Source organism: Dermacentor variabilis, unplaced genomic scaffold, assembly GCF_050947875.1.
Source record: "Dermacentor variabilis isolate Ectoservices unplaced genomic scaffold, ASM5094787v1 scaffold_12, whole genome shotgun sequence".
Classification (NCBI taxonomy): Eukaryota; Metazoa; Arthropoda; class Arachnida; order Ixodida; family Ixodidae; genus Dermacentor; species Dermacentor variabilis.
This window is the reverse complement of record NW_027460280.1, coordinates 37,653,338-37,673,418: the sequence shown is the minus strand read 5'-3', so window position 1 is coordinate 37,673,418 and position 20,081 is coordinate 37,653,338. Positions and strand designations below refer to the sequence as shown.

At 50.2% G+C, this 20,081-nt stretch overlaps 1 protein-coding gene across 1 annotated transcript in view; it reads right to left on the bottom strand.

Annotated features, from left to right (window-relative positions):
* The window catches only part of mura (ring finger protein murashka), a 168,681-nt gene that overhangs the window by 118,379 nt on the left and 30,221 nt on the right, over positions 1-20,081 (bottom strand). Inside the window, exon 2 of the mRNA XM_075677384.1 lies at positions 6,201-6,456. Within this exon, the coding sequence (XP_075533499.1) occupies positions 6,201-6,456 (256 nt within the window). The remainder of the gene's footprint in view (positions 1-6,200; positions 6,457-20,081) is intronic.

Sequence of the window (20,081 nt, the reverse complement as noted above, 5' to 3'; positions counted from 1 at the left end):
GTCGAAAGTCGGCGCGCAGACAACGGACGGGGGCGACAAGCGGGCAAAACGAGCGAGAGGGCTGCGGGGCCGGCTGATGCACATGCGCGGTTGGTGTCTGAGAGCAAAGACGAGTCTTCGGGAGAGATCAGTAAGCGCTCCAGCTCGGACACTTTCTTGGGAGCGCTGGAGAGCCCGAAAGTTTCAAGATGAGATGCGATCGAAAATGGTGCCGCACGAAGGCGAAGATGGATGTGGCGGCGCCATGCTGCATAGCAGAAAGAACTGCATGCACCGATCTCGGCGAGATTACGGCAGAGACGTAAATTAGCGTGTGACCGAGGTGTTAATTCCGGATTTCCATTTTGGAGACGAATCACGTCGACGCTGTTTTCGTCATCATCATCTAGGATGCTTTTATCAAATGTACTGACGGGAAAGTACTTGTCAAGATAGTCGGCCAGAAAAATAAAGGACCTGCTCTCTGTAGCAATGCAGTAACATTAAACATAACGTGCTAGGCTATAGGTTTTGCTACAGCGTACCTCCACAAAGCTACCACATTTGCGGTGATGACTCCGTTTTCTCGACGGCTCGTACAATCTTGACTCAGTAGAGTGAGGAAACGTTCGGGACTTAATACAGGCCAGAAGCGTGTGCTGTCTAAAATGAGCGGGCTTGTTCCTCGCAAAATGCACCAGCATGGAAGTACAAACTTCGACCCAACTCGCCGTCGTGTCTTCGAAAGACAAAGCCCTGTCAACGGCTTTAAAACTCCGACGTACCGCCTAATGGTCTCGTAAAAGTTGCGTCCGCGCACATTCCGTATAGGTTGAAACAGCGGAGCCATAATTATGCGCATACAGCGACACTACACACGCCACGCGAAGGTCAATTCAGCGAAGTATCAACCCCGAAGCTTCTTTCATCGGCGAGTACAACAGGCAGTTTTACTTAACATTCAAAAGTTGAGCATTGCAAGAAAGGTGCGCCGTAGCGCTTCTGTATATTCGTCAAAGCCACATCAGCTGACGTAACGCACTTCGCTGACCTGGTCACCAAGCGATCAGTTTCTGCACACCGCAACGTCTCCGCAGACCTGCACTGCCTTCCGTGCAAACCGTGTCGAACGCCGCGTCACACTTGCCATATGGGGGTAAACTGGGCCAACGTCCCGGGACGACTATGGTGCTTCAAGTCAGCGAGTGCAAAAAAGGACTAAAGCAGATTTTGCAATCGCTCTCTTAATACCTCACTGACGTTGCGACATCGCTTTCTGTCATCCAAAGCTACAATTATTAGACAAGCCAGAGTAACTTCAGGGAAATGCACATGTGCCAATAATAATTAGCAGCCTTATGTGGATGAATAGCACAAATTAAAAGCGATTCGCTAACAGAATCACATTCCGTATATATGCTGCTTTACAGTTTTTTTCTTCTTTCCTTTTCCTCCACAGAAACGAATTCCTGCGCTTTGACGAATCATTCGACATCTTGTGAAATACTGCATCGTGGTGGCGTATAGTAGACAGTTTTAGTTTAGCGTACGCTAAGCAGCGAGCGTTTATGACAGTTTTAGTTGGACGTTCCGCAAAGTCAGCTGAATAGAGGTGCATAACGCGCGACTGGCGTGTTTGAGCGTGGTTTGCAGTGCCACCCGACGTCGCCAGAATCAATTAAGTTTTTTTTTTTTTCAATCGAGCCAAGCCAAGCGATACCATAGCCGAAAGCAGCATGTTCGTGAGTTTACTGGCCTCGTTCATAGCGTGCTGCTTCTTGTATTGCGATCGCTGCGATGTGTACTACGAATAGCTCTAGGCATGCCGAAAAGCATTCTTAGTGATCATTGCCTCCTGTCTGCGCTAACGTGGGCGGAGATCGACGACCTCATGCTGGCGCGTGTGCCGCCACGGCACCTGAAAGGTGACTACTCCATAGACGAGCTGGAATATGAAATTAGGTGCAGTCGCGAGTCAGAGCTGCTGAGGTACCGTTCACGTCATGGGCTGCTGGATATTGGAAAAATCGAACAATCTTTGTTTAGACAGCAGTTTCAATTTGAGAAGGACGCTATTACAGAACTGCTCTCTGCGCTGAGTGTGCCAGAAGAGATCGTCAGCGCTCAGAACATTAAAGTATCTGGCTGTGAAGGCATCACATTGCGCCGGCTGGCGTACCCCAACCGATGGTGCGATTTGGAGCCTATTTTTGGGCGGCATTCATCTGTATTGTCTAGCGTAACGTCACAGGTGATCAGTCACATCACAGCAACCTTTGGCTACCTGTTGAGCGATTGCAACAATCATCACTGGCTTTCTCCTGCTTCGCTCAGGGATTTTTCGAATGTAAGTACCACGCAGCTCAAGTTAATATTCAAGCACAGCGTTGATTTTTGTGCCTCTACCCATCACAGCATAATGCAGTGCTGAAGCTTATCTAATGAAGCGCTAAATGTGAAGTGTGATTTCATTATTTTCGTTGTTTTCAACAACAGACAAAGAGCGTTCGCTGACATTTAATTAAAACACATTAATTTGCATGCCTAGCAACAAGTGCAAGGATTCATCTGTAATTGTGTTAATTATTGCAGAAACGCATGTGAGTGTTGAAAGGAGCGCTGAAATATTATCATTGCTGGCTTACAAAGAAAGGATATTTCTTGGGTAGTTTAGATTATTGTGCAAGTGAGCACAGCATGCATATTCTTTAGTACATTAGAGTTTGTCGTGCTAAGATTGGCGAGAACAATATCTGATGTAGAGGATACGTAGAATCTGTTCTCTTATTGGAAGTGACTATTTATTATTGTGCCGGTATGTCGTTCTTTCACTGAGCGGCGATACTGAGCAATTGTATCTGCATAGGAAGTTGTGTACAGGCTTATCTGTCACCAAAACCCAGAGAATAAATTTCCTGGTACACGCAATGTGGTGCTTCATGCCAGTACTAATAGCTGCAGATGATTATGGGATAAAATGGCAGCAGCAACTAACTAAACAGCCACAAATTACATACTCCAAATGTCTATGGCGTCGAGCTATTACGCCGAAGGGCGCGGGATCGAATCCCGGCCGCTGGGGCCGCATTGCGATGGCGTTCTGCCCACTTGCGAATCTTTGTGCCGCACAGAATGAGTTTTAACGAATGCAAAGATAAGACACTCACGTGCGAACACACCCCGCAGTGGCCGATATACCGTGTACACGACGAAGCTCCGCAGGTGTATACTCGTCACTGGCAAAGGCGTCCAAGACCGCCTGGCTACCAGCGCAGAACTTGCGACGGGTGAGGCACTCACGTATATAGCGGTGTCGTCTTGCGCGCGCCGCGTCCGAAGTACGCTTGAAATAAAATCACTATGTTTAGGTACGCGTCGTCGTTCTTTCCGTCGACAAGATACACTCGCGATAGCTGACACGCCGGGAACAAGTGACAAAAGCCGTAGCGAAGCCTTGTTGCCTAGCTGTAGCTATCTGGCGACGGAGAAAAAAAAAAACGAATACGTGCACAAAAGCCACCGTTATACGCTGTCTCAACGCGACGTGTTTGCTATGCATGAGAACAAAGAGAATGCAGGCACCTATTTTTACTGGAGTAACTGCTTGTCGCAAATTGAACCGCAGTTTAGAGAGTTGTCGTACTCCGCAAAAAAGTACGTTCGCCCCTGGGCTCGAGCATAGCGAACGTACTGCAGCGAGGAGTCAAATATGAAACAAGCAGAGACTCATGCAAAAGGGGTTGCGAGAACTCGCCCCGTTTCTGGAGTTTGTAATAGGAGGCTCTCATGAGAGCCCAACCTGAGAAGTGCAGGTGCTTTTGCGGATGCTTGATCGCAAGACTTGCTAATAGTACTGCGCAAAAGTATTTCGCACTTGCATGGACCTGCTCTCGGTGAAGAGACAGACCGAGCGCGTATCCACGAAAGAGCGCCCTCGGCCAGCCAAACTGAACCATGCCAGTCTCAACGCGCGCTGCCGGCCTCTGGCGTAGGCTAGCCTATGGAAGGCCTGCAGCGGGGCCTGCCGGACACAGTATTTCCTGCGAGCCTTGACCCACACGCGGCGGCGGTGGAGCTGCGTGCGCGGCAGTTCCCCCGGCACAGTGGCCCAGGCGCCCTTCGTGACCGGCGCCGCAGGAAACGCTACACCGGCCAGCGTGAGTGACCTTCGCGCGCGTACGCTTAATGGCCGTGCTTTTGGAACCAAGCTCACACTATCCGCCGACTGAAAAGGGTTTTTTTCGGGCGCCTACAGGCGTCCTCCGCCATCGCCAGGAGGCCAAATTTCGGTTCGGTATAGGTCAACAGGCGGATAGGCGAGGACAACACGGCCACCGCATCCTGCCCGTTCCCTTTAGGAGCGAAGAACTCCGTGGGAAAAAAAAAAAAACTCCCCTCATGGTATATGGGCAGCCAGATGAATTTGTCATATATCCACCCCTGCCGCCACAAGATACGAAGCATGAACAGGCGACAAAGTCGCGTGTACGGAACTGTGTTCACGAAACGCCCCGCGCGCATGCATGTCGAACACTTGGTGCGTCGCCATAGCATCAGCACCACTGATGCCCGCCAGTAAGTATACTTCGATTACACTTCGTTACATGCATAGCTTTTATGTCTTCTACAGAGCCTGAGCGCGGTCAGAGTTCTGCCTCTATCCCTTGCAGTACTGATTAATGGTTGTGTAGAACAAAATGCATGTTCATAAGAACTGCCCTACTTTAACAAAAGTAGCGCAGAGCGCACCGTGCGACGGATAATGGCGAGCGGACGTAAGACACATATTCCTTCTTACTTGGCAAGACTGTCGGAGATTTGAACTCGCGGGACTGGTTCCGCTAGGCGCATATTTCGTTTCCTGACCATCGTATGCAGGTGTATTTCCGCTTGGCATATAACGGTAACCGAAAAATGCAACCGACCACCGAGGCGAGAGTTCCGACTGGTCACTCCACTTCTCGCATTCGAAGTCTTTCCTTGTCTGGAGGATTTCGCGGAGCTCTCAGATTCTCTGTCCTGTTTCGATTTTCGCAGTGGGCAGTCACCGACTCCTAAAGATCGGCTCAAACGAGAAAATATGCCGGAATCCGGCAGCCTACAGAGCAGCAAAGAAGGTCGCTTGGCTTGTGCTAGACGCGAAGATATATCCTTCGAGAAGTCATGGATCGGATTCGAAACGGGGTCACAAGATCACCGAGACAAAGTCTATATATACCCCGTCTCACTAACTCCGTGCATGTGCGGCGAAAGCTATTGGTCACGTGAGCCAATCACAGAAGAGAAGCACAAATCCGCGCGACGCAGCTTGAATGAGTGCTTCACGTAATTAGTACCGCACAATGGAACGGTCGGCTGGGAAACGCCTTCCTCCTTTATCTGTAACAGACAGCTGGCTCGTGCTTATTGGCGACGGAGAAAAACAGCTTGAAACGCCTAAGAGCCCGGGGATCGTTCGTGACATTTACAAAGCTCAGAGTACGTGTACAATCGCAACGCAGGTAAAATAATCAAGTGTCTGTATATATATATATATAGTACCACGTATTCAGCGCTCGCACACACTGACCGTACCGGAGTAGCCTCACTGTCATTCAAGCCAGAGGCGCAGGCATGACGTTTCTTCTTTTTTTTCTCTCTCTCTCTCTTTATTAAACCCATTACCATTTTGTACGTCTCCCTTAAGACAAATCACGAGGCTGTTCGTGCTAATAAAAACACATTTTAAGAAAGGGAATCTTTCAAAGACTCTGGCCTCGGCCTCCCGCAACAGCGACGTTACGGATGTCCCGTTATATCGGGTGTGGCAGGTCACTGGACAGACACGACGAATCACGCGAAGCAAGTGTCATCAGCTGCATGCAGGCAAACGTGTGCATTTACGGCACCACCGTCACTTTACCACAGCACTGAAAAAGCCTTGCCAAATTTATGCAGCGCCAGGGCTGGTCTGCTCAGTCTAGGGTTGGCTACCGTAGGTTTACACCTTTGTAGCCTACATCGGCTATATAGGTTGTTAGCTTCGAAAGGAGGGGTAAAATCTGCTTAAACGGGCCAAAAACTCGGCCTCTCGGATGTTATAGCGGGGAGCAACGTCAAGTTTCGTCCCGTCCACACGAGTAGGCCAGGCCTGAAGCTGCTGCGGCGAGCACCGTGCCACAACATCCACCAGCTGACTGCGTACGCGAGTGAAAGGGCAGCGAAGCGTAGAGAACACGCACCTGGCGGAGGAGGCGGCGCTGCACGACGGTGTCCCCGCAGGTCGTAGCCCCCGGGCGAGGCCCTGTGCACCATGGGCGCCGCCGCCGCGTAGCCCGCTCCCGCAGGCGCCGACATGCTCGCCGGCGGCTCGAGCAGCAGCGGCTCGGAGGCCGGGCTGCGGCGTCCGAACGGCGACGCCGCCGCCTCGCCGCCCGCGGCCGCCGCGCCGCCGCCCGCCAGCAGAGCGCCGCCCGGCGAAGCCAGCTGCCGGATCTCCTGCGAAAGAGCAGCGCGTCACGCTCGGCCAGCTGCGCAGTTCGATGCCCCGCGCGTCTGGAGCACGCGCGGCTGGGAAACGCATTTCGGCACAAGCAATTAATGAAGGAGAAGACGCATCTCCGTACACTCTTGACAGACAAAATCCCAGTGGGAAGAAAACAAGAAAATGACAACATACATTCGTGCCCTGGCACCCAGAGAAGTTAAGGCGCGAAGCGAAACCCGCGACACTAGCTGCTCATGAAGGATAACGCCCCCTCGCGATACCGTTGAAATACGGTGGCAAACGGGAAAAGACAAATGCGGAAGTGGAATAGTTGCGGTAGTTGCCGGTTTCTCTTTTGCTGTGGCCAAATTTGGCGAGCAGGCTGTGCTGTGCCGGTCGGGTTCTACGACCTTTCGCGTAAACGTGACACGCACTTCCGCCCCGTTTGGGAGGGAGGCGAACCCCGACCATGCTCCGAGCCAACAAACGGGGCGAGGGATGTGCGTCGCACGGATGGCTCATTTGATGGAGCATGCAAGCCACAGGTGCAATCGGCCGGCCACCAGCGATAATATACACACGCGCGCTCCGTGGCCACCGACCGCCATGTCAGTGCACCTAGCAACACAGTACACTTAGGTCGACCGGAACAAGGCTGGCGCATGCTTACCTGTGCACTTCCGTGTGCCCACGCTGCATCTCTGCCTTGAAGGCTGTGCAAACGTCGGCGAGTATAAGTTTTGATGCCTTTCGTGTTACGTAAACTTCCGCGGCCACCTGTACCGTAACGGGGTATATGTCCCAGCACCAATCTTACTCTACATCGGACGTTGCACAAATGTGCTAATTTTAGGAAATGCGATGGACACGCCAAGCACATGAATTCATGTTTATTTTCCTTTGCCTTCCCAGCAGCGCGCAAGTGATTCCCTCATGCAGATGTTAGCAAACATTCAACATCACTAACAGATAATTAATTACGGTTCCTAGAGGGTCCACGCAGCCTGTGCCTGAAGAGCCGCCTGTGTATACTATCTGGGTTTGCCGATACGTGTTTCATTATACTCCATCAGGAGTCGCTCATGCTATATTCGCTCATGTTTTGAATGTCGGTGCGTATAAACCGCCTTGCAATAAATTGTAGTTAAAATTAAATTAGAGCTTGTATATTTGCTGTTCTGTTGTCTGCATCCCCATATTTGCGTTATACTACTATGAATCTGCAAAGGCTGCCACGCAGAATCTCACGGGCGCCAACACAAATGGTCTCTAAATAAATCCCTCGGGGCGCTAAAGCTGTAAGTTCGAGAGGAAACAAAAACACTGCGCCACCGGTCCGCGCTGGCAAGAGTGGGAACAGCTGTCAAGGGAAAGGAACGCGCTGCCAAATGAAGGAGGGCGAGGATGTGAAACCGTGCACGCGAGATGCGCACTAGCATGCAACGGAAGAACACTCAGTGCTAAAGTAGTTCCGCACAGTGCTATACGAAATGTGAAACCCGTCGGAAATCCCCAGGAAATTTTCGTCTCTGAAGGTTGGAAGGATGCGGGTGTTTGCGGTACTTTTTGACGTGACGACCTCACTAGAAATTTTTAGAGGCCGACTATTTCAAACCGCTTCCATTTCCCCAATGAGGTCTTTCTTCGTGAACGCAGCTGCACTGATGACGGCTATCTGCCCAGCGCTACACGATAGTTTCGCTAAAATCTTTCACAATAAATAGGTTTCCTCGAATTTCCTTCCGATACCTCCTCATGCAGCGAGCCCGTCCACTCGAAAAGCGTATTTTTGTTTCTGTCTGTGGCATCTGCTGGATCGAAATGTGGCGCCTGTGAAGCTTATCTCTTCCGAGGCTAAATGAACGGGACCCACAGAAAAGAGGGGCATCCTATCGAGTGCGCAGGCGTCCGCTACCACCGCTTAGCGGCGTACTACCGGGACCACAGGCGCGGGCATGCAGCGGATACTTTTGTTGAACGCCGTTGTTGCTGCACACTACATAAAGGCAACCGACAAAGACCGAAAGGCGAGGCAAACTGCACGGGCCGTTGAAGGTCCCGCGCGAGTGTGCAGGGTCGCTATTTGCCGATGTCTCGGGCACTGGAAGCGGCAACAAAGGGCTGCTGCCGCCGCCGGTTCCTAAAATCCACGAGCGGGTGTTTACACACGCGGCGCCGCAGTGCTGGGGTTTGGAACGCGCGTGCGCACAATGAGAGCCGCCCAAGGACCAAGCCGCACGCTGCCGCGGCGCATTGTGAAGAAACGCGCCGGCACAAATGTGTTTCGAAACGCTATCGCGCTAACACCCCCCCCCCCCCCCCCCCCACGTAGCGCCCACCCCTCCTCGGCATTTCTTTCCCAAGGCTAGCGCGGCCAGAGTGCGGCGGGTAGATCTAGCCAGGCAAGGTGACGCCATGCGAGGCCCTCGGGGAGACCCCCTGGAAACTCGGCAAAACCTCGCTGCGCAACGGTCGCACGCAGCTGATGCGAGCTGCTGCGCGGCGAAGTTGGCGTGCGCACGCAAGTTTGGCGTCGCCCGTTTCCGGAGCTCGGCCGCCGAGAACCGCTCACCTCCGAGGCTTACAGGCAGACTGCGAAACTGCCTCAGACAGCGAGCAAACGAATACCGCAAGAATGGAAAACTTAACGAAAAAAGCTGCGACAAAATGCGCCACGAACAGTCGTAAACATGGCGAGCCATTTACGATGCTCGATCGAGACGACGCCAGTGGCGGAGCGCTATCCCAGGCCCCTTAACCCGCCAGCTCAAGGACTGTTTTTGAGATTCCGGTGAAAGGCGCGGGTGCTACAACTAAGCGACTTGTTTCGGTATCAAGAGCACAGGCCACTGCAGCAAGATCCCAGGCGCCAGCGAAGTTCGCACGGGTTCATCGCTGTGAAGCGGACGCTTTTATTACGGCGATGGTTAGCGCCCATATTGGCTCATGTTGCACACAGCTCACTCTGTTTCTGCGAAAGCGCTTATAAGCAAAGATGGGTAATCGCCACGACAGAGCTATAGCAGCACACTGACATTTAGGAAGTATTGGGGCTTACGACTGACATATGTGGCCATATTGTTAATCTGCCTTGGAGATAGAAGCGGAAGTTGGTAGTTTATCGGAGTAATACCATGGGGATCACTGCGAATTCGCCTTCACGGCACCAATTCCCGAAAAATTATACACCCAATTAGACATTCGGGAGTCACATTAGACAATAATTACGAACTGGAGACCACATATTACTAATACACGTTCTAAACTTCCTTCACCACGTCAATCTCTCAAACGCAAGGACATGCTTTGATCGCGCAGTAGAGAAAATTATTAATGTCAATGCATTATATGTCCCATGAGGATGAAAATCCAGTGTCATCAAGCGATGGCACCAAAAATGGCCGACGACGCAGAGTAAAAACACGTAAAAAAATGCTCGGATTGCCGTCGCATTTCTCAGCGAGATTTCTGTAAACAAAGTAAATTAACGACTTTGAAAAAAAATTCGTAAACTTCGGTCTAGGTAGGCATGGAACCCGGGCCTCCAGGATGCAAGACGAGCACGCTTCCCCGACCCCAGGGCAGCTCCACGGTTGCGGGTGACTAAAGGTGTGCCTAGTATGTGCGTCACTGTACACGTCACGGCGCAGCCTTCTGGCTGACTAAAGGCGTGGCCTAGTGCGTGCATCATTGGGCACGTGACGGCGCAGCCAATGGCGAGGAGGTGACGTCACAGCGTCTTGCATGACCTCAGTAGTAACTAAGAGGTTACGAAATGGTATAACAACGTTAATTAGTAGTAATTATGGGTAATTAAAGTGAATTACAGTGAAGTTAGAAGAAGTTAGAGTAAGGTTACTTAAGGCGGAGTAAAGTGGATTAAGTTGGATTAAAGTTGATTAAGGTGGCATTCAAATCACGTGATGATACTTAAGCGACTGTCATTTTTGTCTTTCATTGCCTCGTCATACATTACTTTAGTCGTGGTTTGCCGAATTCAAAACTTATTTGCATAAAAAAAAAGAGATTACGCAATGCAGCTCTGCGCACAATTACGTTCTCAAATCCTTGTGCACCTTGTTTACTATGTTCATAGCTCCACGTGCATTATCAGCCGAAACGAAGGTTGCCATTTGAGTTTATATTAAAGATGGCAAAGTCGCTCATATGTGTGTTATACTATGTCAACTCGTGACATTAGTATAAGCAGACTCCCAATTATTATTATTATTATTATTATTATTATTATTATTATTATTATTATTATTATTATGAGCGCTGTCAAATGTCAGCGCCTGTGTGTGTCCTCAGCATTCATGTTTGTGTGAACGTCCTTTTTTTTTCAACTGCGCTGCTTCATCATAATCATGACGTGTAACCCCCCCCCCCCCGTACGCACACAGTAACAAAGGTAACAGGTAAGGGTACCTTCGGCATGAACACAACTCATTAATCAATAACGAAATGGAACATGGGTGTATAGGCAGACCGGAAGCATATATATTGTGCAAAGAGTGCGAAATCAAAATATTGCTTTTGCACTTGCACCTCGCGACCACGTCCTTCATTGCGTCCCGGCAGCGTCTAACAGTTTTCATTCACGTTTTTACACTGCGTGCTTTGTGCGGCCTCACAAGCAGATCCTGTTGACCCAGAAACGTTGTGCAAGGCGAATATGGCTAGACGAGCTACCACCGAGGGACACCAAGGTACCGCAATTACGAGTAACAAAGGAGCCTGCCCCCACTGCACAAACTACCACAAATCGCCCTTATGGTGGGCTTTCCGCGAGTGCTAGCAAACGCGCACCTGTGTTAGTTGGCATGCCTGTTTCCTTTTGACATGCAGAAAATGAACAACGAACCACGCTTTTCCACTCCGGAAGTGATTTTTTTCTTCTCATCGGAACAGCAATGTAAACGTCGGTTCGGTACGCTGATGACTGTACATACCGAACTTGCCAGAAAGTGTTTTACGCGGCACTTGCGTCAACCTAGCAAAGCCGCATGTAGTCGCCTACGTCGTCGCGAGATCACCGTCTCGCCGAAGGCGCTGACTTGAACGTCACCGATTCAGGGCGTCACAGCGTGTCGGCTAGCGACTCGGAAGACCCGTCCCTGCTCCACCGCGAGCCGGCTGTCAGTGCCGGATAGCGCGAAGCAGAAAACGGACGCAAGGCAGCCGTCACGGCGTTACGTGTTCGAAACGGGGCGCCCACGTCACAGCAGCGGTCGCTTTCCCCGCGCCGGAGAAAGGCGATCGACGCGTGGTGGCCTTCACGTGTCGACCCTCCCCCTCGGCTGCGCGGCGTCAGACCGAAGAAGTTAAAAAAGGAGGGCGGAAAACACGCACACAAAGAACCGCGCGGAGAAATCGCGGCCCCGACGTCATCCGGCGAAATGCGTGTTGGCACACGGCGCGCGTGCGCACACGTCACCGGCCGTCTCTCTCGGATCTCCCAGCTCCAACGCCACAACAGCTGAGCGCGGGCACAGCGCGCGAAACGAAACGCTTGCTTTCGAGCATGTGGCAAAGCGCGCGCTACTCGGCGGCCGTTCACGGAATCTTCCGCTTCGCGATCGCGACTGTTGGGAGCAATTCGCGCGCCGGTGCTCCTCTTGAACGACCTCCCCCGAAGGATCGCAACAACGCCAAACAAACTCTACAACAAAGCTGCTAATTCGAGCTGGACACGAACAGGTCAATTATGCGCCTTCATCGACATGAAATAACCTTTATTTTTGTGAAACCCGTATGGGATTTCTTTACATAGCTTCGTACTACAAGTCGGGTCGACGTTAATTTTCCCTTTCATGACTCTTCCTTGCAGGCTTCCGCAAAGAAGGGTCCGTATAGCCGAACGAAAAGCTTTATGAATTGGGCCCCAGATGCGTAGACTATGGGAGACTGTTGCGAAGGCTCACGAAGTCTTTGTTCATATACTGGGGAGAGCCCCTAGTTGTAGGCTCCCTATATCACAACAACCAGAATGGCTCGTCTTGGTGTGCTATGCCGGGCATGACAGCAAATTCGGTCTGTTCGATGATCTAGTGGTCCACGCGTGGACTTTCAGAGAGCGTCACTCTATAATGTGTACAGAACGGACGTTCACAAGGACAGCTCCGTGTGAGCATGACCGCGTTTTATTGCGTGTTGGGCGCCCGCGACGCTCGGGGGAGCCAAGACGCACACGACAGACGCGCCACTGCGCCGGGCACCCCACAGTGGCGCCCGGCTAGTTGCGGCCACTGCGCCTAGAAACGCGGACGAAAACAGTAAGGTACCACAGCGAAAAGCCGCGCATAGTATATATGTGGAGGGAGGACACGAAGCTCCGCACCAGCAGCTCACAAGCCTGGCCGCGATCCTACAATTCCAAAAGTCCATTGACTGAAATTCAACTCGCGATTTCAGTGACGAGCTCCGCTATTGAACGGCAAGTCGTCGCTCCGGTGGCCTCAACCACGCCACTTAAGCAACATTTTGTTTAAAGAACAGCCGCACGCGCCGTTATCAATGCTCGCGCATTCCATAGACGAATCGCCAAGATGGCCCATTCTTACATGACGTCTTGTGTAACTTTATTTGCATAAGTGCACCGAGAAGTGAGGTCCCACACGTAACCTGCGATACAAAAGGCGGAATTTTCGTCAAGCCGTAGAAGAACGGCTTTTTCTCTGCTCTTCAATTTTTCACCCTGTACCTCATAGTTAAAATAAAGATTTGATTGATTTATCATACACGACCTCAGCAGTGTTTCGCTTTACGCTTTTGCGTCGTGCTCTAAGTAAAACAAACACTCGCGCAAAAAGGTGAAAATAAACGTATAATTCACATTCATGGGAAGCCCCTGTTCACATAAAGAGCAACGCGAGAGGGTCCTGCAGCGTATACGCGTTATAGATTACCCAGAGTGTATATCTCAGGAACATATACTTAGTGTAGTTATGTTTAAGTGATTCTCCGTCGCGGCGTTGCAAAGTTTGTGTCCTATATCGAGTGTGTGCCGTACTCACACGCATGTGCGCAGTAGAGGAACTAACGACGAGCTAGCTATAGCTTCTGAGAAACCGAAGGCAATAGGGAGTTTTAGAAATATATGTGACTCAAAGCTATAGGCGACGCTATCGTCCAGGCGTACAACGTATCGCAAAAGACGTACAAATGAGTTTGGATTTTTCCTCATGCAAAGCCGCTTAGGGACGCTATTTCTAAAGCTACCTAATCCTACATCTACGATTGAGCCTCAAAGACCTCTCTTCGATTCTGATAGTCCGTCAGTTAGCCGGCCTTGCAACTGTGCCAGCGCGAACTGCGCGTTGATTGGGCCGCTCTTTCCTGGCACGCAATGCTTATGCGCAACCTCGCAAGGGCACTGCGTCGCATTCGGTTTGCTACCCCTTCCCCCAGTGCAGGGTAGCAAACCGGAGTCGCGTCTGGTTAACCTCCCTGCTCTCTCTCTCCCTCCCTCCTCTCTCTCTCTCTCTCTCTCACTCTCTGTGCGTTTTATTTTTTATTTGTTATTTTTTCAATCGTGGCATTCTCCTCCCCTCAATAACCTCATCCGGCATACAGGCAGCGTGTGAGCAGCCAGTCAAAAATGAAATCCGATCAGGACACGAAGACCCGTCTCGTTGCTCCCCAATTATTCCTGTCGGCGCAGTAGGTCAGGTTTTCAATGTGCTCATTTCTCGTCCCAGGGTCACGTGGTGACTCGCCTATGGATTTTGTATATCGCAATAGCCGGGAAGTGAATGTAACTGGTCGTTTAATAAAAGACATAAAATAAAGGACAGGAAGGTGACAGAAGTGGGGGCAAAAGCATTCTCGTGTGTTACTTTTTGTCTGATAACCGGAGTGGAATTGCGGGTTTTCGACTTATTTTCACTCCATTGGGGACAAAAAGGAACCTTTATTGAAGGACCAGTTATATAATTTTGCCGGAAGGAAGCGATTTTCAACTGTTTTTTTTTTCTTTTTTCATTACAGTAATTAAAAAAATGAAGCTATTGCAAGGTAAGTAACATACGTGAATCTACTAACGCTTGAGAGCGTTACCTTTTACTGTCGCAAGAGACCGACGGTTACAGTAAATGCGATCACTGTTGTAAGCGTCCGTGTTGAGCCAGAAAGATGTTCAACACGTCTCCTCCGTGGTCGATTATGCCGCACATGGCAGCCGCTATTCCTTTATTTCAACCGACTGCTGTGAATGGCCGCGGTTCTAAATTAGCAGTGACATTTTGCTCACTCAAGCACATGTGTAGAAGTAGATTACGCGTATATGTGATAAAATAACTCCACTTTTATTCAATGCACACGAGAGGCCAATGTTCAGATTTCTTGTCGCTGAAAGACGTCCCCTTTGGCGACTTGCAAATCATCCCGTGTAATGACCCTGTGTCGGTATCTTTTTCTTTTGGGTCAAGTACAGGGTCATCAACTATCAGAGAAAACACATAGTTGGTATGCGGTCCGATATATTTTCGGCGTGTCGTCTACTTTAGGGACGCTATTTGGAAATGTGATCGATATGGACGCTTGGCATGTATATGCGTTAATAAACGATAAGTCTGCAGGCAATCATACCAAACGTAAGCTGCTATCAGCGCTTGGATGCTAATGAGTGATGCGAATTTCACCATGAACGTGATGTACTGATACGATGGGAACGTGATATTCGTTCAGGTGGTAGCTTCGACGCACACGCACGCAATATAAGCGATTGATAGTTCCTTTCCTGATTATTTTTCTTTGTTTCTCTTCATTCTGTTCTGCCCTGTGCCACTGATCTGTCTTGCTCAGCAGCTGAGCCGCTTCATTATTATTATTATTATTATTATTATTATTAGTAGTAGTAGTAGTAGTAGTAGTAGTAGTAGTAGTAGTTGTTGTTGTTGTTGTTGTATAGTAGTAGTATAGTAGTAGTAGTACATGGTATTTAGGAGATGTCGTCGACATTAATTGGCGCCGGTTACTCCTTTTCACATAAGCATTCAAATAAATAATAAATCATAATAAAAATAATGAAATCATAACACAAATTGCGGTAACATAAGTACACTAATGTCACACTATAACTGAAAGTCAACTAAGGTACACAGCAACACAAAGTTCGGTCACATAACAAGACTAAAATCAGGGCACATAAGAAAGCACGGATTATATTCATATGAAGGTACATAAAACCAGGCATTGAATTGGCAAAAGTCGAGTAAAAAAAAAGATATAGAATGCGCTTGTCATATTTAAACACCCTACTCAGTAGTTTCCGAGAATATTGCTAGCTTGTCGAAATCTTTGACGGGCCAGTAACGCTCGTCTTTGCAATGAGTATGTTGGCCAAGGACCTAAGACTTCCCTGAAGCTGAAAGGCCTGCGATCTATTAATGCCCCTAAATCACGTGCTAAGCGTTGTCTGTGTGTGGCGTGTCGCGGACATTCCGCCAGGCGATGCCGTCCATCCTCATCTGCGTGGCCACAAGTGCATTCCGGACTATCAGCTCTTGAAATTTTATGTCGAAAGTGTTTCGTGTACGCGGTACCGAGCCGCAGACGATGAATCATCGTTTCAAAGGCTCTGGTTGTGTCTAATGTGGACGGGATCTTAAATTGAAACGATGGGTCAATGCGAAATAAATCTGAAGATTTCGAGTTCTGATCAAACCATGTCGCTTTGATATACCACGGGTTGAGATCTGTCTTAGTATGTGCCGCAATTTGCCTTGCGTTAGAGGGAGACCATATGTGGCACTATTAACATGCGCTTGTCCAGCTGGCTTGTCTGCTGCAACATTCCCAGTGATATTGCAGTAGCCAAGTATCCATTGGAACATTACTGTGAGATTTTCTTCACTTGCTTTTGTGAGTTCCTTTAGTGTCTCGTAAACTAAGGCCATGTCTTGCGAATTGCTGATGTCACCATGGAGTGACGGCAAAGCTGCCTGCGAGTCATAAAGGATGACCCATTGTTCCCCTGTTTGCATCGAATTTATGTAGCATAACAAAGACAATATTGCAAAAAGCTCTGCTGTTGTTGATGACGTCGTGTAATATAGTTTAAACGTTTGTATTTGGTTCCATTCTGGAATGACAAAGGCAGTTGTAGAAGAATTTGTTTGGAAAGAGTCATCGCTATATGCCTGAATATAGCCAGGCTGTTAGCGTAGTGACAGAGCAGCCAAAAAGATTAGATATCTTATTTTCCCTAAGGATGGAACAACCTCCCTGTCTATCCTCCCTCCCTCCCTCTCCCTCTCTCTTTCACCACACTGCATGGTACATACCAGAATGTAGCGTCGCGTTCAATATCTGCTGCAACATGGTGGCCGCGTGGTCGAAGGAGCTCAAAGACTGAACGGCAGTGCCGACTTACGAAGAACTCGTTTAATAAACGCCAGTGCTTGAAGCAGTGTTCTCCGATTTTTGGCATGTCGGCGCTGCTGTTCAATCTTGGAGCCCTTTCGACCACCGGCACCTCGTTGCAGCTCATACAGAACGCGACTGTACATAGGTGGCAAAGGATGTTGCTGGCTCTTCGAGTTAGTGGCCTCAACGCAAGATAGTTTGAAATTAAGAAACAGTGTGACAAGTTTGCTCAGTGAATCTAGGTAAGTGCGACGACGTTTTTAAGCACTTTCGGAACCAGGGCAGGGTGCAGTTTAGACTGCGGGACAGCTTAAAAGCTACGCTTAAAAAGCGAGGAGGAGGAGGGGTAGGAGGAGGGGGAGGGGGAGGGGTGGCGCGCGTTACAAATAATTCGCCGATTTGATTTAATGTCCCAAAGCAAAAATAATGTCCTTGAGAGACATGGTATTCGAGGGCTCTGGATTAGTTTCGATCAGACGTAACACGGGCGCTTAAGCATTTCGCCACCACCGGCATGCCGCACTCGAACACGCCGCCTTGTGCTCAGCAGCAGCCTGGCCATATTCACTGAGCCACCGCGGCGCTAAGACCCAATAAGTCCAAACGTCAATTGTATTTCTGAGAGCTCGTTTCCAAATGACACTTGTTCCTGTGCACACGCAAGTGGCACCACGTAGCAGTCACAGTGGTTAAAAATCGGTTTATGACAATCCGACAATTGAGTGAGGAGCTAGACTTTACTGAGCTTAATCCGCTAATCGCCCCCTCCCACTTCCCCGGTTCTTCTCTTTGTTTTTTTTTAAAGAGCAAACATTGCTTCAGGCAAGACTGTACAGAGTACAGTATATTCCTACGCAAATCTCTTCAAACTTACTTGCCTTCACGCAACGGCACTCAGCTTCCGCTGTAGTGCCTGTCCGAACCCCATTTACGATCGTTGAACATATGTCGATACAGTTAGGCAGGGTAAAATACACCGCTCTGAAGTGATATGCGCAATCCTCATTGGTGCCGAAGCACGTCTTTCAGCAATATCCCGATTAGGAGAATTCTAGCTGTTTGTAACGCTTTTTTTTTTCTTTTTTTTAACATTTTCAGTGAGGCGGCTCCCCGTTTCATTTTTGACCGACTGTACCAACGCTTATAGATCGGACTGTACAACACAGCAGCCAGTCGCCATTTCCAGCAGTTGGCCTCTCGGCTACGGGCAACGCCGTGAACCTTTTTCTCCGCTCCCACCAAACGGTGCTCTTTCCCGCGGAGCCAGCTCCCGGCCGGCGTGAACAAAGCAGCGGCGCCCAGAGACGAGTTGCCGAGCGGCTGCTCCATCCACTGCCGCAGGGACGCCCATTACCGCGCCTGTCGATGCTTCCCGAAACAATGTTGCTAGCTGCAGCCCGACACAAGAAGAGGCGCTGCAACACACGACGCGTACCCAATCGGATTTGCGCGCGCCATCACTAAAGAAACAAATCCATCAATAAATTGCAGCTCGCTCTAAGCGGCTCGTAGATGCCAGCATCCGATCGGTACTAGGGGCTCTTCGGTTGCTCTGCTATGCGAGTTCTGCTAGGGTAGCCGAACGGTAGCTCATAAGCTTTCCGACCAAGGCGACAGGGAAAGAACGGACTTTTCGAGCTGTACACGGGCGCGCACATGCGCTGACGGCAATGCACAAGTGCGAGGAAAAACAGTCTTGCAGAGTTCTAAATATTCTGCGACGGACGGGCGGACGTCTTGCGAGCTGGACTATTCAGACACGGGCCATCGAGGGCGAGGACGTTGGCGTCACGTGAGAAGCAAGCGCCGCACTCGCCCTAATGTGCAGCTGTGGCCGCCTTGGCGACGCCCGGCTGCCGAAACGAGCCCCACGTCCCACGCCGTCGCAGACACCGAAGCCAGCCAGCTGCCGCCGAGCTGCGGCCAAATGTGCGGTGCACGCCGTGATGACCCCCCCCCCCCCCCCTCTTCCCTCGGAGGAACGGGCCCGCGCGCCAGTCGGCGCAGCTCAGACGTCGCACAAGACCGAGGCTGCGTCTTCCCTTGGTTTAAAAGGACAACGCTGCATGCTTATAACGGTTTGCTCAAAGTGCACAGCGTTCATTGCTAGCGCAGCTTACCTGCATGTGCTCTGAGGGTGGAGCAAACCGATATGCTCTTCGATAAGCCCTCTATATGCAGATGGAATTTTGTAAACAAATACTGTGGATAGAATTATGACGTTATTGATAAAGAATTAAATTTAAATTAAATTCTGGCGTTTTAGGTGCCAAAACCAGGATTTGATTATGAGGCGCATCGTAGTAAGGAACTCCGGATTAATTTTGACCCTTTGGGGTTGTCTAGCGTGCACCCAATATTGTACACGGCCGCTTTTGCATTTCAGACCCGCCGAAATGCGGCCGCCGCGGCCGGGATTTGACCCGGCGCCCTCGGGCTGAGTAGCGCAACGCCATGGCCACTGAGCCACCACGGCGGGTTCGTAAAGAATCCTCGTGCAAAGCTACTGATCAAACGCCTAGCATCGTTCCTACCGTGATCTACTAGACGAAGATTCTACGAAAGTACAGCACTATTCTCGCACCGTCACAAACGCTACAACGGATTCGGCAATCCGTCGGCAAGCCATGGCGAGCAATTCCACTGTAGCACAACTGTCTGCAAAAAACTTAGGTCTCCTGAATAATTAGATGGCAAGGCGGGAACGAATGCCTTTTCGCGCGCTAATGGGTTCATGCCCATGAAACTCGTCTACATGAAGCCAACACACACTGACAACAAAACCGAGCCCCTCGGTCATTCTTCCCGCACAGTAACATGACGCACTGTCTGTCGGCCATCACTAAGCCACGGCCGCTTAATGACTCAGTGCACGCCGTGTGCATGGTCAAAAGGAAGTCTTCATCGTCGAGTCACCTAGTGGCGCGATTGGTACGACTGCCTGGATATTCGGTGGCTAGCTTTAATAAATAAATAAATAAATAAATAAATAAATAAAACGAAGATGCAAGTGTGCGCTCGACCGTGCTGTCTAGTTTTGTTTCTTTGTCTCCATCCGCGTGTTTCTTAAAAGTTTCATAAGCCGGGGCGAAATTTCAGCGGGCCACCAGAAATTTACACTCGCAGCACATAGCTGTACACTACACTAACGTTCCCCCGTCACCACGAACCAGCGTAACCGCGCTGTTCAAGGACGAGGGCAGCGCCATCGCTCGGTGCCACGCTCGTATACGCGCGCAGCCGCCCGCCCGCACAATGGGCCGCAGGT